Below are 16,809 nucleotides of genomic sequence, written 5' to 3' on the forward strand. Positions count from 1 at the left end.
AAGCTGATTTAAACTTATAATTTTGTTATCAAATTAAAGTTGAAAATGATGTGTAACTTTAATATCTGGTGCTTCATTTTAAATTAAACATTAATAAGCTTAAGTGTTAGCAGGGCATGATGGTGCTTGCTTGTAAGCCCAGCATTTGGGAGGCTGGGACAGGAGGATCCTGGTTTGTGGACAGCCTCAGCTGTTTACTGAGGCCTTTTGCAACTCAGTGAGCCCTGTTCTAAAATAAAGAATAAAAAATAGGACTGGAAGTGTCTTTTGGAAACTGAATGCCCCTGGGTTCCATCTCCAGTACCACCAAAAACAAAAACAAAAACTTAAGTGTTGTATTTAAAACAGAGATCACTATTTTGGTTCAGGCCTGCCTAGAGGTCCACAGTTTCCATCTTTACTTTCTTCTGCCTTTCTTTCAGTTAAAGATAAACTGGGCCTTAGTTTATTTTAATTTTTTCAGTACTGGGGATGGAACCCAGGACATTCTACCTCTGAGCTATACCCCCAACCTTATTTTTTATTTTGAAACAGGGCCTCAATTGCTAAGGCTGGCCTTGAACCTGGGATCCTTCTGTTTCAGCCTTCTAAGTACTTGTATTACAGGTGTGCACCACCACGCCTGACTTAGTTTTTCTTTATAAAATAAGACTGAGGTTCATTAAGGGAAATATCACAGATGATTATGTGAACATACGTGCAAATACCAGCGTTCATTTCAGTACTTTGTACTTTGTATTGGGAAGGAGGGAATGGGTGAACCAAGTGCTTTGTGCATGTATATCACTGTCACTATGATTTACATTACAATATGAGACTATAATGCACCAATTAAAAGCACATTATAAAAATAAAAATAAAATATAGATGTGACCCTGTGTGATGGAACACGCCTGTAGTTTTGGGAGGCTAAAACAGATCTGAAGGTTTAGGGCAGCCTCAGAAATTTAAGAGAGACCCTGCTTAAAAAAAGAAAAAAAAGCTGGGCATGGTGGTACATGCTTGTAATCCCAGTACTTGGGAGGCTGAGACAGGAAGATCAAGGTTCTTGGCCACCCTAAGCTATTTAGTGAGACCCTTTGCTACTTAGTGAGAACTTGTTTCAAATAAAAGAATAAAAAATAGGAAGCTAGAAGTGGTGGGGCAAGCCTGTAATCCCAGTACTTGGGAGGCTGAGACGGAGGGATTGCAGGTTCACAGCCAGCCTCAGCTACTTAGTGACGGCCTCCACAACTTAGTGAGACCCTGTTTCGAAATAAATAATAAAATAGGGCTGAGGCTGTAGCCCTGAGGTAGATTGGCCCTGGGTTCAATCCCCAGTACTGCAAAAAAAAAAAAAAAAAAAAAAAGAATAAAAGGATTGAGATTGAATCTTGGAGGCAGAATGCCCCTGTCTAGTAGTACTAAACAAATAAATAAATAAAAAACGTGGGGATATGTGGAAATAGACTGACTGCCCCGATTCAATCCCCAGTACCAGAAAAAAAGAAAAGAAAAAAAAAGCAGATGTGATTACAGCATCTACTTGGCTTTTTAACTGTTTATAGCTTTCATTCACTGCCTGCAGGATAAAGTCCAAACAATTTAGTAGGACCTATGAGACTATTTACAGGCCTTGATAAAAACGTCAAGTCCTATTCCCCATTACTTTTGTCTATAAATACGAGCCTTTTATGGTTTCTCTCTCGAACTCCAAACTGCATATTATTCTTTAGGGTTTCTTTTAGTCTGTAATTTTATTGTTTCTATACCTTTATTAATGCCTCTATTTCTAATTAATCTTAGTAAAATTTTATATATTTTGTTCCCACTATTACTTAAATATCTTTTATGTGAAATCTTTCCCTCCCTCAATTTTCTGTGTTCTCACATAATGTTTTGATTATATGGCTAGTATGGCCACTTTTCACGTTATATTCGTTTGTATGTATAGGTCTGCATGGGTAGAGTGTGAAACATTTGAAGATTGTATTGTTTACTCATACGTCTTTATTTCATCTTGGCAGATATGTTCAAGTGTTTGAATTGAGTCATTGAATTGTGGTTCATTCTTTGAAATATAAAGTTAACTATATAAGCATTTGGTAGTTTCCTCAAGAAATTTAAAATCTTTTGCTTTAATATTTTCATTAAGTTTTATATAGGAGAACAACATTTGTCTCAGACTTTTATATAGTCACTCATCCCCTTTGAGAATATGATAAAACCTTAGATTATCTCTCTTCTTCCCCAAATTGTACTTTCTCAAAATGTTGATAAGCTATTCTACAGGATTAAAAGATTTCCTTGAAGCCCAGGCATATATACTAGTTTGGCAGTGCTGTGCTAGATAGGCTATTATGTTCTCACTGTCCTGTGACATGTGGAGTTACAGAAAAGTCATAGATCTGTAATAGGGATAACATTATTTTGATGGAGAGTAAATCATATACTGTCTTTTTTTCCATCGTCTTTATCCCTAGTCCCAATGAGATGTAAGTATGGCATAGTATTTAAGCACTTGGATTCTAGAGTTAGCCTAGTTTTAAATCTGTACGGGACATTTGATAACTATGTGATTTTGTTCTTCAATTTTCTCATCTGTGAAATAGGGATAATAAAACCTACCAAATAGGATTGATTCTGGTGTGGTGGTGCGTGCTTATAATCCCAGTACTTGGGAGGCTGAGACAGGAGGATTGCAATTTCCCAGGCAGCCTCAACTACTTAGGGAGGCCCTCTGCAATTTAGTGAGACTGTTTCAAAATAAAGAATAAAAAATAGGGCTGGGGTGTAGCTCAAAGGTAGAATGCCCCTGGGTTCCATCCCTAGTAACACACACACACACACACACACACACACACACACACACACACACACACACACACACACTAGTATTGTTTTAAGAGTAAGTAGAGCTGGGCATGGTGGTGCACACTTGTAATCCCCGCTTGGGAGGTGGAAACAGGAGGATCACACAGGTTCGAAGCCAGCTGCGCTGGCTTAAGAGACCCTGTTTCCAGATTTTAAAAAGTATAAAAAATAGATGTCTGGGAGTGTAAGGGTTTCCAGGAACCCCAGTACCATACACACACAAAAAAAAGAGTAAGTAGAATAAACTGGGTACTGTGGTACATGCTTTTAATCCTAGTACTTGGGAGGCAGAGACAGGAGGATCAAGCCTCAACTACTTATGCTATCAGCAATGTAGTGAGACCCTGTTGTCATATAAAATATAGAATTGGTCTGGGAGTTTAGCTCGGAGGTAGAAAGCCCCTCCCTGGGTTCCATCCCCAGTACTACCCCCCCCCAAATACACACACACACACACACACACACACACACACACACACACGTATATATACATACATACACACATACATATAAATAAAAAACTGGGCTTTTGTGGTATAGCTTAGGGGTAGAGCACTCCTGAGTTCAGTCCCCAGTACCCCACATCCCAAATAAAGGGTAAGTGACAGCATCATATAAGCCCAATAATAGTACTTGGCAAATAAAGAAGCCTTAAATGTTAGATATTACTGTTATTATTCCTTTAAAAACATTTACCCTTTGATACTGACATGTAGGGTCTTACTGCTTTCTGCTTCTCTACATTGGCATTTTTCCAGTCTTGCCTAACCATAAACTATGGGAATGATACCTGAGATTCTAACAGGTTACATAATTGAAAATGTAATGCTTGGTATTCTACTGCAACTTTAGAATAGTAAGTAAAGCCATAGCCTATATCCTCCAGATTTTAGAGTCTAGAAAGGCTTTTCAGATGGGGCTGCTTTACTTAGTGGCTACAGGTCAGTATCTGTTCCTAAGTTTTTAAACATAGATGTGGTTTTTTTAGTAGCTTATGAGAAAAGTTAAGGTGTTTGATAATGGGATTGCCCTAATCATGAGTTTATTTTAGAGAACCTTAATATGCTATAATTGAATATTTTTAATTTTATTTAGCAGTATACAAATCTTATTTTTCTAACTCATAACTCAATAATACTTAACTAATTTTTTTGTTCATAAATAGTGCACCTGACTTACTCTTATATTTAGTGGGTTGCATACACTTTTTTAAAACATTCCAACATAAAGTTTATACTTTAGCTTTTTGTGATGTGTTTGCTTTGAACTGTTTATAATCTTTTCTAGCCACTTCGCCTTAAAAATAAAAAAGCCCTGTATATCATTAAAGATTATAAGTGAATTTGTATGGACTGTGCGTTGTACTCCCACCTACTCCAGAGGCTGAGATGAGAGGGTCACTTGAATGCCTGAGTTCAAGACCAGCATTAGCAACATAATGAAACCTTCACCTTCCACCCCCCAAAAATATCAGTTTGTGGTTGTAAAACAAATAATATTCTAAAATATTCTGAGTAAGATTTCCTCCTCCTGTTTAAATAGGATGGGATATGTTCACAATAACAAAATTTGAAGGATAATTAAAATAATTTGTAGTATTGCTTCTGTATTTGAACCCTATTGTGTTATTAAAGTGACTTTCATTTTGAGATAGAATTTATACTAATTTAGATTTTTTTTAAAGGATTGGTTTAAATATCCTATAAACATATCACAACATTTTTGTTTTCTTCATCCAGACAGGTGATTTGTCTTCTGCACAGTTAGGAGGAGCACCAAACCGATGGGAGGTTTTGTCAGCCACCTCTACAACTATAAAAGATGAAGCTGGTAATCTAGTACAGATTCCAAGTGCTGCTACTTCGAGTGGGCAATATGTCCTTCCCCTTCAGAATTTGCAGAATCAACAAATATTTTCAGTTGCACCAGGATCAGATTCATCAAATGGTACAGTGTCCAATGTTCAATATCAAGTAATACCACAGATTCAGTCAACAGATGGTCAGCAGGTTCAGATTGGTTTCACAGGCTCTTCAGATAATGGGGGTATAAATCAAGAAAGCAGTCAAATTCAGATTATTCCTGGCTCTAATCAGACCTTACTTGCCTCTGGAACACCTCCCGCTAATATCCAGAACCTCATACCACAGACTGGTCAAGTCCAGGTTCAGGGAGTTGCAATTGGTGGTTCATCTTTTCCTGGCCAAACCCAAGTAGTTACTAATGTGCCTCTTGGTCTGCCAGGAAATATTACCTTTGTACCAATCAATAGTGTCGATCTAGATTCTTTGGGACTCTCGGGCAGTTCTCAGACAATGACTGCGGGCATTAATGCCGATGGACATTTGATAAACACAGGACAAGCTATGGATAGTTCAGACAATTCAGAAAGGACTGGTGAGCGGGTTTCTCCTGATATTAATGAAACTAATACTGATACAGATTTGTTTGTGCCAACATCCTCGTCATCACAGTTGCCTGTTACAATAGATAGTACAGGTATATTACAACAAAACACAAATAGCTTGACTACTTCTAGTGGGCAAGTTCATTCTTCAGATCTTCAGGGAAATTATATCCAGTCGCCTGTTTCTGAAGAGACACAGGCTCAGAATATTCAGGTTTCTACAGCACAGCCTGTTGTACAACATCTACAACTTCAAGAGTCTCAGCAGCCAACCAGTCAAGCCCAAATTGTGCAAGGTATTACACCACAGACAATCCATGGTGTGCAAGCCAGTGGTCAAAATATATCACAACAGGCTTTGCAAAATCTTCAATTGCAGCTGAATCCTGGAACCTTTTTAATTCAGGCACAGACAGTGACCCCTTCTGGACAGATAACTTGGCAAACATTTCAAGTACAAGGGGTCCAGAACTTGCAGAATTTGCAAATACAGAATACTGCTGCCCAACAAATAACTTTGACGCCTGTTCAGACACTCACGCTTGGTCAAGTTGCAGCAGGTGGAGCCTTGACTTCAACTCCAGTTAGTCTAAGCACTGGTCAGTTGCCAAATCTACAGACAGTTACAGTAAACTCTATAGATTCTACTGGCATACAGCTGCATCCAGGGGAGAATGCTGACAGTCCTGCAGGTGAGTCTCGAATGATGTCATGCTGTAAGAAGTACATAATATGTACGGTTTTTTTTTACATGATATGTTTATTAGCATCTGGCTCTCATTAAAGGTGATCCATATCCCTATATTTATATGAAAGTTGACATCAGAATATTTCAAATTGTTCTTTGAAAGTTTGTAGTTTTTGCCAGACATGGTGGCACATGCTTGTAATCTCATTACTTGGGAGAATGAAACAGGAGAATTGCAGGTTTAAAGCCAGCCTCAGTAATTTAGTGTGGCCCTTTGCAACTTAGTGAAACCCTGTTTCAAAGTAAGGAATAAAAGAGGGCTGGGGGCATAACTCAGAGGTAGAATACCCCTGGATTCAATCCCCAGTACCAAACACACACACACACACACACACACACACACTATAGTTTTGAAGTTAAAGATTCATTTTTCTTTTTTACCAGTTACATTCATGATTTCTCTTTATAATGGATTAATTTTTTTCTTGACAATCTGGCATTGTCAAACATTACAAAACTTAATTTGGCAGATGGGCTATCTTGGCTGGCCTTTGGTTTGATTTAGATTAAACATTTTATGCATTATATTTAGTTGGGGGTTCAAGTTGATGTAGCCTTGGGAATAAAGAGTGTTTATGTAGCTGTCTCAGTCACTTGCTAATTATGATTTTGGCCAAAACTCAGTTTCTCATTGTGGGACATGAAGGTTTGGACTAGGTAATTATATCTAGGGTACCTTCTGGATCTAAAATTCTTTTATTCTATGATAGTGGCATTAAACTTAATTGTGCTGGAAATGGCTTTTGATAATAGATGTAGATATTTTGTAAGTCTGTTCTTGAAATGTTATGCAATAATTAATAAAGTTTAAAAAGAGCATTGTTGTTACCCTAATAATTTGTCTAGATAACATTTTATTGAATGGTTTTTGTTGTGCACTAAATCCTGAGTTTTGTCATTTAACTCTTCTATTTTGTGTTTTGATTTATGTAAGTCGGGCGTGGTGGCACACACTTGTAATCCCAGCATTCGGTAGGCTGAGACCAGAGGATCGAGGATCACAGTTCGCGGGCAGCCTCAGATACTTAATGAGGCCCTCTGCAACTTAGTGAGACCCTGTTTCAAAATAGAGAATAGATTTATGTAGAGATTGAGCTGGGCATGGTGGCACATGCTTGTAATCCTCACGCTTGGGAGGCGGAGACATGATCGCGCAGGTTCGAAGCCAGCCTTGCTGGCTTAAGAGACCCTGTTTCCAAATAAAATATTAAAAAAAAAATGGGTCTGGGAGTGTAGCCCGGAGGTAGAAGGGTTCCATCCCCAGTACCACCAAAAAAAAAAATAAAAAAATAATAATTTATGTAGAGATTGAATTGTTATTACCTTCTACTGAGGTCAGTGATTGCAAACTCTAAAATTGGGACACTCTAGTTGAACTGATTGAAATATTGAAATAATTCTCATTTAAAGATCATCTCTTTTTTCTTTCAAGAAATTTTGGCCAGGTGGGGTGGTGCATGCTTGTAATTCTAGTACTTGGGAGGCTGAGCTAGGAGGATCTAGGAGGATCTGGGTTTGTAGCCAGCCTCAGCTACTTAGTGAGGCCCTCCGCAACTTAGTGGGACCCTGTTTCAAAATAAAGAATAAAGCCCTGCGCTTGGGAGGTGGAGACAGGGGGATCGCGCAGGTTCAAAGCCAGATGGGCTGGCTTAAAGAGACCCTGTTTCCAAATAAAAAGTATAAAATAGGTCTGGGAGTGTAGCCCTGAGGTAGAAGGGTTTCCAGGAACCCCAGTACCACCCAAAAAGAAAACAGTATAAGAAGTAAGGTGAGGGGGTGGGGTATAGCTCAGAGGTAGAATGTCCCTGGGTTCAATCCCCAATACCACACACAGGAAAAAAAAGAATTTGTGATAGATTTTTAGACATTTGGAATTGTCCTAGAGACTTAGATCTGTATTTGGAAATCTTTATTTCCATTTGTGCCTTCTGAAGCTAGGTTTTGATTGGCAGTTCTCAAAGTATAATCTGTGGACTTTTGGGGTTTGCTGAGACCCTGCCAGAGACCCTTCATGTCAATTTACTTTTTGTAATAATACTAAGAAGTTAACTGCTTTTTTTCACTTGTGTTCATACTTTTTTTTTTTTTTTGGTGGTACTGGGGTTCCTGGAAGCCCTTCTACCTCCGGGCTACACTCCCAGACCTATTTTTATATATATTTTTTTTATTTGGAAACAGGGTCTCCTAAGCCATCGCACGCTGCTGGCTTTGAACCTGCGCGATCCTCCTGTCTCTGCCTCCCAAGCGCAGGGATTACAAGCGTGCGCCACCACGCCCGGCTTGTGTTCATACTTTGACTGAAAATGGATCAAACTTCAGACCATACTAGTAGTTGTCATTTTCTTCATGACCATGCACTTTTAGTTAAAAGAAAAATTCCAGTTTTATTGAAGAATGACCTTTATGAACCAGTAAAAATAGTTACTTTTGCCGGGCTTGGTGACGCACACTTGGAATCCCAGTACTTGGAAGGCTGAGACAGTAGGAGTACTTAGGAGGCTCATGGGTTCAAAGCCAGACCCAGCAACTTAGTGAGACCCTGTTTGCTAATAAAAAATAAAATAGGTCTAGCCGGGCGTGGTGGCGCACGCTTGTAATCCCCGCGCTTGGGAGGCTGAGACAGGAGGATCACATAGGTTCGAAGCCAGCCTCAGCTACTTAGTGAGGCTCTCAGCAACTTAGTGAGACCCTGTCTCCAAATAAAAATATAAAGTAGGTCTGGGAGTATAGCCCAGAGGTAGAAGGCCTCTCTGGGTTCTACCCCTAGTACCACCAAAAAAAAAAAAAAAAAAATAGTTCTGGGGGTATAGCCCAGAGGTAGAAGCCCCTGATTTTCATCCCTAGCACCACAGAAAGTTACTTTTGATAACTTTTTTTTTTTTTCCTTGGTGGTACTGGGGATGGAACCCAGGGGCCTTCTACCTTTGGGCTACATTCCAGACCTATTTTATATTTTATTTGGAAACAGGGTTTCTTAAGCCAGCTGAGGCTGGCTTTGAACCTGCAGGATCCTCCTGTCTCAGCCTCTCAAGCGCGGGGATTACAAGCGTGTGCCGCCACGCCCGGCTACTTTTGCTAAATCTTAATGAAGCTGTAAGCAACTTAGTGAGACCCTATTTCCTAATAAAAATAAAGTAGGTCTGGGAGTATAGCCCAGGGGTAGAAGGCCCCAGGGTTCCATCCCCAGTACCACACAAAAATTTTTACTTTTGATAAATCTTAACCCTTAAATGTTACATAGCTTTAAAAAAATAGTAGTTTTATTGGGATATAATTTAGTACTATACAATTTACTCCTTATACAATTTAGTAGATTTTAAATATAGTCACAGAATTATGTGACCATTATCATTATCTAATTTTAGAGCATTTTCATCACCCCAGTACTTGGGAGGCTGAGACCGGGGATTGAGGTTCATGGCCAGCCTCAGCTACTTAGGTGAGGTTCTGCAACTTAGTGAGATCTTGTTTCAAAATGAAGAATACAAAATAGGGCTGGCGGTATAGCTCTGAGATAGAATGTCCCTGTGTTCAATCCCCAGTACTAGGGGAAAAGAAAAAAAGAAACCCATTACCTATTAGTATTCCTTATGCATCCCTTCCCTTATCCCATGGCAACTACAGTCTACTTTCTATTTGTATTTGCTCATTCATATTGGTGGACCAGTACAACATATGGCCTTTTGTATCTGGCTTTCATTTCGCATATTGTTTTCAAGCTTCATATCTGTTGTAGCATGTATTAGTCCTTCATTTCCTTTTATGACCCAATATTCTATTGTATATCAAATTTTGTTTTTTCTGTTGATGAATATTTGAATTGTGTCTATACTTTTTTGGGCCATACTGAATAATGCTGATATGAACATTTGTGTATATTTTGTGTCTATACAAGTTTTCTTTTGGGTATACACATAGGGATGGGATGCTGGGCTCTATAGTAATTCTGTTTAACTTTGAGAGGAATTGCCTTTTTTTTTTTTTTTGGTCTTTTTTTTTTTGTCCTGGTGGTGTGGGGCTGGAACCCAGGGGTGTTTACCTCTGAGCTACTTCCCCTGCACTTATTTTGAGGCATCGTCTCACCAAGTTACCTAAGTTGGCTTGGAACCTGTAGTCTTTCTGCCTCAGCCTCCCAAATTGCTGGGATTAGAGGCATGTGACACCATGCCCCGCAACTGCCAAGCAATTTTTTTTTGAAGAGGCATTACCATTTTATGTCCTTCTAGCACTGTATAAGAGTTTTGATTTCTTGATATCACTACCAATATTTGTTGACCTTTTTTTATCATAGCTATCCTAGTGGATATGAAGTGGTATCTCTTGTTGAGAAGGAAAATATACTTTAATAAAGCATTTCTGCTTCATATGAAACTAAGGTAATTGGCTTGGAAAAAAAGTAGTTTTCCTAGTTATGCTAATTGTGTGAATTGCAAGCTGAACTCTTATTTTTATGAAACATTTGTTTTTAACTTGAACAAATGACTGACAAACAATGGTTTTTGAGACTTCATATATTAAATGGCAAATATTTAAGCAAAAAAGAAGTGAACTTGTCACGAAACCATGACATTATCTTTCTAATGATAAATAGGAGTTTTCCAGTGAAAATTAGAATTTTGGATAACTCTGTGTCTATGAGCTTATTAGCTTCATGATGCTTGTTTTTCTGATGAGATGGGTGGTGATATTAATTTTTTTTATATTAGAGATGTACCAGTACTTAGAAGATGTGTATGAAAGCTCAGTGTGTTCGTAGTTTTCAGATGAGATCAATTCCTTGTGTTATAAACTTATACATAGGTAAAAGATCCTTTCAGAGTACAAGATAGACCAACAACAGACTATGGAAGTTGAGGGATAATTTTTAAGATCCTACATTTAGCTGGGTGTGGTGGTCCATAAACTTGTAATCCCAGTACTTGGGAGGCTGAGACGGAGGATTTCATGTTCACAGCCAGACTCAGCAACTTAGGCTCTTCACAACTTTAAGAGACCCTGTTTCAAAACCACATTGTAAGAATGTAGAAATAGATCTGAAACTGTCTTCTTTTTAACTCAAGCATTACAGAGATTTTTAAAAATGTAAAACTTGGTTTCTCTTCTCATTAAAGTTATTTTGTTGTTTTGGTAGTTAGCTTTTCATAAAATGTTAATTTACATTAATATGTAATCTATTTGCATATTTTGGTGTTGGGGGTCAAATGTAGAATCTCATATATGCCAGGCAAGCAAGTACTCTACTGGATTTATTTTTTGATAACAATTTTTTTTTTTTTGGTGGCAGTACTGGGGATGGAACCCAGGGGCATTTTACCTCTGAGCTAAACCCCTAGCCCTAGCCCTATTTTTTATTCTTTATTTTGAAACAGGGTCTCACTAAGTTGCAGAGGCTGGCCACCAACCTGTGATCCTCCTGTCTCAGCCTCCTAAGTACTTGGATTACAAGTTTGCGCCACCACTATGGGCAAATTTCTTCTATTTCTAATATGATAAACCTCTTTTCTTTCTCTCTTCCTCCCTCCGCCTGCCTTCCTCCACATCTGTCCTACATGAAGAAGAGTTTTGGGGGATCTAAAAAGAGTCCTAGGTTGGGGGTGTAACTGTAGTAGAGCATGTGCTCATTAGCATGCAGGAGGGCTTGGGTTCAATCCCATGTACACACAGAAAAAAGAATCTTGAGACAAAAAATGTCTGAGAACTACTGATAATAAAAAGAGTCTGAAGTGTTTGAAAATTCCCAAACATTCTAAAAACATTTGGGAAGTTTTTAGAAACCAGTTTTTGTATGGGGGAGTGAATACTGGGGATTGAACCCAGAGGCATTCTACCTCTGAGCTATACTTGCAGCCCTATTTTATTTTTACTTTGAAACAGGGTCATATTAAGTTGATGAGTCTCACTACTTGCTGAGGCTGTCCTTGAACCTGTGATCCTCCTGTTTTAGCCTCCCAAGCACTGGGATTGCAGGCGTGTGCCACCACAACCAGGTAGAAAACAGATTATTTATTTATTTATTTATTTATTTATTTATTTATTTATTTATTTATTGTTGTGGGGGTTAAACCCAGGGGCATTCTACTTTTGAGCTACAATCTAGCCCATTTTTTTATTCTTTATTTTGAAACAGGTCTTACCAAGTAGCTGTGGCTGGCCTTGAACCTGCAATCCTTTCTGTCTCAGTCTCCCAAGTACTAGGATTATAAGTACCATGCCTGGCTGAAACCAGTTTTAAAAGATTATATAAAATTAATGTGTTGGGCATGGTGGTACCGCTTGTAATCTCAGCATTTGGGAGGCTGAGACAGGAAGATCATGGTTTGTGGACAGCCTTAGCTATTTAGGCCCTTTGTAACTCAGTGAGACCTTGTTTCAAAATAAAGAATAAAAAATAGTGTTGGGGTTGTAGCTTGGAGGTAGAATGCACCTGGGTTCCATCCCTAGTACTGTGCCTCCCCCCCAAAAAATTTTTTTGGTACATATTATGAAAGCATTTCTAGAAAATTTAATTTTTGTGGATTTATGTTGGTAATGAAATTAGGTTGGTTTTATAAAGCACTAAGTGCTTCAGTAAAGTTAATTTATTTTCAGATACTGGTAAAGTAGAAACACTATGAATTAAATACAGTGGAATTTTTAAAATGGTAGTTGAGTTCATTGAGTGGTGGCCTGAATGGGTAAAATAAAGGAGTGTTCTGGAGGATATTACATTTTAGTTTTTTTTTCTCCAATTTTAAAGTGATGGGCAGCTGAGTGTGGTGGCATATGCTTGTAATCTCAGCCACTTAGGATGGCAAGTTCAGGGACAGCCTGGACAACTTACTGAGACTTTGTCTCACAGTAAAAAAGGCTGGAGTTGTAGGTTGGTGGTGGAGTTCCTGGGTTCAATACCCCCCCCCCAATACAAAAAGAATGGAAAATTTGAGAAGTTACACTAAATACAGCAAAGGAGAATTAAAATGCTGGATAGTTCATAGCATGTTCAGTAGTAAAAACTGGGATATTTTTATTAAGTTAGAACTTTTTCTTGATGTACTGTTTATTTAATTGGCTTGATGGGGATATAGGGTTGAGGGTATATCTCAGTTGTAGAGCATACACAAGGTCTTGATTTCAGTTCCTAGCAAAAAATTAAAAAGAGATTGATTATTGTAGGGTTTAAAATTTTTTTTAATTAATTAATTTATTTTTATTTGGTACTGAGGATTGAACCTAGGGGCATTCTACATCCGAGCTACACCCCCAGCCCTATTTTTTATTTTTTATTTTGAAACAGGGTCTCGCTGAGTTGCAAAGAGCCTCACAAAGTAGCTGAGGCTGCCTGTGAACTGCAGTCGTCCGTCTCAGCCTCTCAAATGCTGGGATTATAAGGGTAAGCCACCACTCCCAGTTTATTGTAGGCTATTGTTTAAACCTCGGAGTAGAACATTTTTATCTGTGCTAGGCATAGTATGCTCAGATAAAAATGCTCATTGACATATTGGTGTACATTTTTGATAAGTATGAAATTAATATTTTTCAAAATATGGGAGAAAGCACCTCCCCACACACACCACGAGGACTCAAGAATTTATCTTTTTTTTTAACTTCTTCTTTAGCAAAAATGACCTCTGTTTCAGCCTTTTTAGAGTATTCTAAGTCTGACTGTGGGCTCCTCCTCTTGAAGATGATTTTTTTTTTTTTACTTATTTTTTCTGTACTCGGGATTGAATCCAGGTGCTTTCTAATTTTGAGCTACAGCCCCAGCCCTTTTTTTTTTTTTGAAGATTTAAAGAAGTTTATTAAAAAGATAGAAATACAGAAAATAGTTACAGCCCCATGCCAAAATGGCATGAAGGGGGAGGGTGGCCCGGGCCAACTCACCACTCCCCCAGCCCTATTTTTTTTATTCTTTATTTTGTAACAGGTCTCACTAAGTTGTGGAGGGCCTTACTTAAGTAGGTGAGGCTGCTTTGCACTGCAGTCCTTCTGTTTCAGCCTTCCAAGTACTGGGATTACAAGCGTGCACCACATTTGGCTTCTTTAAGATTAATTTTACTGCCCCTTTTCCCCTAGAAGCAGATCACCTGGGCAGAATAAACACAAGGCTGCTGACAGAATAATAGAGACAAAAGAGGAGAGTGACTTTGTCTAGGCTAGTAGGAAGAAAAATCTGAGGAAGTGTGATAAAGAAGGTATTCACTTTTTTGGCTTTTTAAAATTTCAATTTTCTGTTAGGTATTCAAAGGGATGGTTTAAATAAATAACTTGATATCAGAACCTGTTGTTCATATTGGACTGAGGATAAAGTGTGGGATGTCAGTAAAGCATATAGTTGCGACCAGATGAAATTATTCAGGTTGTATGGCTCCTTAACCTTTTGCTGCGTGTTAGAATCTCACAAGGAACCTAAAAAAAGCAAAATACCAACAGCTTGTGTTTAGCCTCCTCCCAATTCTAATTTAATTGCTCTGCATGAAGTCTAGGAAAGAAGTCCCCAAGGGATTTTAAAGTGTAGTTGTTTCTGAATTACTAACTTATTGGGGAAGGGATATAATATATTGGCAAATATTACTATTCTGAGCCTGACATTCTCTTTCCAGATTTTCCAGATGCAATGTCTAGCACAGAATTAAAGCTAACCAACCAGGTATATGAGGAGATGAGACACCACAAGTAAGAACTGGTAGAAGCTGGGTGCTATGGCACACAGCTTTAATCCCAGCACTGGGGGTGGGGTGGGGTGGGGAGAGGAGTAAGACAAGAGCATTGCAGGTTCTAGGCAGTGTAATAATTTAGTGAGACCCTATTTCAGAATAAAAAAATAAGCTAGGTATAGTAGTACTCACCTCTAATCCCACTACTTGGATGGCTGAGCCAGGTGAATTGCAGGTTTGAGACCAACCTCAGCAACTTGGTGAGGTTCTCTGAAATTTATAACCCTGTTTCAAAATAAAAAAGAACTGGGGATGTAGCTCAGAGATAAAACTCTTCTCCATTCAGTCCCTAGCATGCCCCCCCTGCATATTCTCAATAGAAGCAATAGAAATAATAGACCATTGGAGCTTCAGATACTAAAATTATCAAACGGGCTAATTTACAACTTTACTATGGTTTAGGAGATAATAGCCAAGCTTGCGAATTTTGTTTAGCTGGGCACGGTGGCACCTGCTTATAATCCCAGTACTTGGGATTCTGTCTGTAAAAGGAGGATCGCAGATTTGAGAACAGCCTCACCAAGTAGTGAGACTCATCAGCCTAGAGAGATCTTGTTTTCAAAACAAAAAAACAAGTAGGGCTGGGGATATACCTGAGAGGTAGAAAGCCCCTGAGTTCAATCCACAAGTTTCGCCAAAAAACGGTTTAATAGACTAATAAAAGTGACATTGCAGAACTGTAAAAGTACCGTATTAAGGAACTGAAACTTAAGATATCCAAAATCAAAGAAAAAAATTGAAGGCCTAGGGCATTGCCAACATTTAGAGGATGAGACATAGAGGAGCTAGCAAACCAGGAGGAAATTCCTAGAGAGGAATATACTGGAAGCCAAGTGAATAAACCTAAAAAGGTGGAAGGAATACTTTTAATGTATTGTAGAGAGACTACATAAAATAGAGAATGGGAAGAGCAAGATAGTGGTAGTTGGTGACCCCTAAAAAGTGGACTCAGTAGACTCTCGAGGAAGAAAACCTGGGTCAGATGACTTAGAAGAAGAACAGGATGGAGGGCGAGAAAGTAGTAATAATTAAAAACATTTTAAAGGCTTCTGTTAGAAATATTGAAAAACATCTTTAGGAGGGATATTGAAATTATAAAATTGTGGCTGTAGGTGGACTTGGTTAAAGAATTTTTCTGGGATCATCTCAATAAAGAGTGAGAAATTGATGCTAGAAAGAAGGTAGGATGAAAAGAGTTTGAGACAAGCAAGGTTAGATACAGGATATAGGTACGGGAGTTAGACATGGAAGTGGGGGTAATCATAGCAGGGAATGGTAAGAGACAAACTTTACAAGTGCAGGTAATTTAATTGGAAACAATGATGAGAATTATTTTCTTGTTTCTTCTTCATAACAAGAAGGAAGCTGAGATGGGAAAGGGCTTGGCAGGTGTTAAAAGTTTGAGAAGGTATGAAATAGTTGCCCGAGGGAATTGGAAATTGAAATGTGAAACAGACAGTTGTAGTAGAATTGGCTTCCCATTTCACTATTTAGCACAATTTTTTCTCCCTCCAGTTACCTTTAGTTGTTGGGGTGCAAGTACAGCGTCGATTCTTTGCTCCCAGTAGAAAGTTCTAAGTCCTTTCAATCCTGTCTCTGATGTTTTTGTGAACCACTTCTCCATTCTAACTATTATTATTATTAGCAGCTACCGAGGATTGACCCAGGGGCATTCTGCCTCTGAGCTATTCCCCTCTTCCCCCAGCCCAATATTATTTTGTTTGCAAAGAGGGTCATTGTTGAAGTTGGGTGATGGATACATCAGAGTTTGTTATATACTGTTTACTTTTGTACGTATTTTGGGGTGTTAAATAAGATTTTTTTTTTTTTTTTTTTTGGTGGTACTGAGGTTCCTGGAAACCCTTCTGCCTCCTGGCTACACTCCCAGACCTATTTTATATTTTTATTTGGAAACAGGGTCTCTTAAGCCAGCGAGGCTGGCTTCGAACCTTGTGCGGGGATTACAAGCGTGCACCACCACACTTGGCAAGATTTTGAAAATGCTTTGTTCTCTCAAAATGTTTTATCCTCTCATGTTTTTGATAAGTGGAAATTTTGGATTATAAAATGAAAGAAAAAGAAACAACACACTAATGAGATTGGACTTT

The 16,809-nt window shown here is 38.5% G+C and overlaps 1 protein-coding gene across 1 annotated transcript in view; it reads left to right on the forward strand.

The window, feature by feature from the left end:
* Positions 1–16,809, forward strand: part of SP3 (Sp3 transcription factor) — a gene marked incomplete at both ends in the record, with an annotated part of 52,592 nt that overhangs the window by 9,179 nt on the left and 26,604 nt on the right. Inside the window, 1 exon segment of the mRNA XM_080689378.1 lies at positions 4,593–5,952. Coding sequence (XP_080545504.1) covers positions 4,593–5,952 — 1,360 coding nt within the window.

This window comes from Muscardinus avellanarius (genome assembly GCF_963383645.1).
Source record: "Muscardinus avellanarius genome assembly, chromosome: 2".
Taxonomy (NCBI): Eukaryota; Metazoa; Chordata; class Mammalia; order Rodentia; family Gliridae; genus Muscardinus; species Muscardinus avellanarius.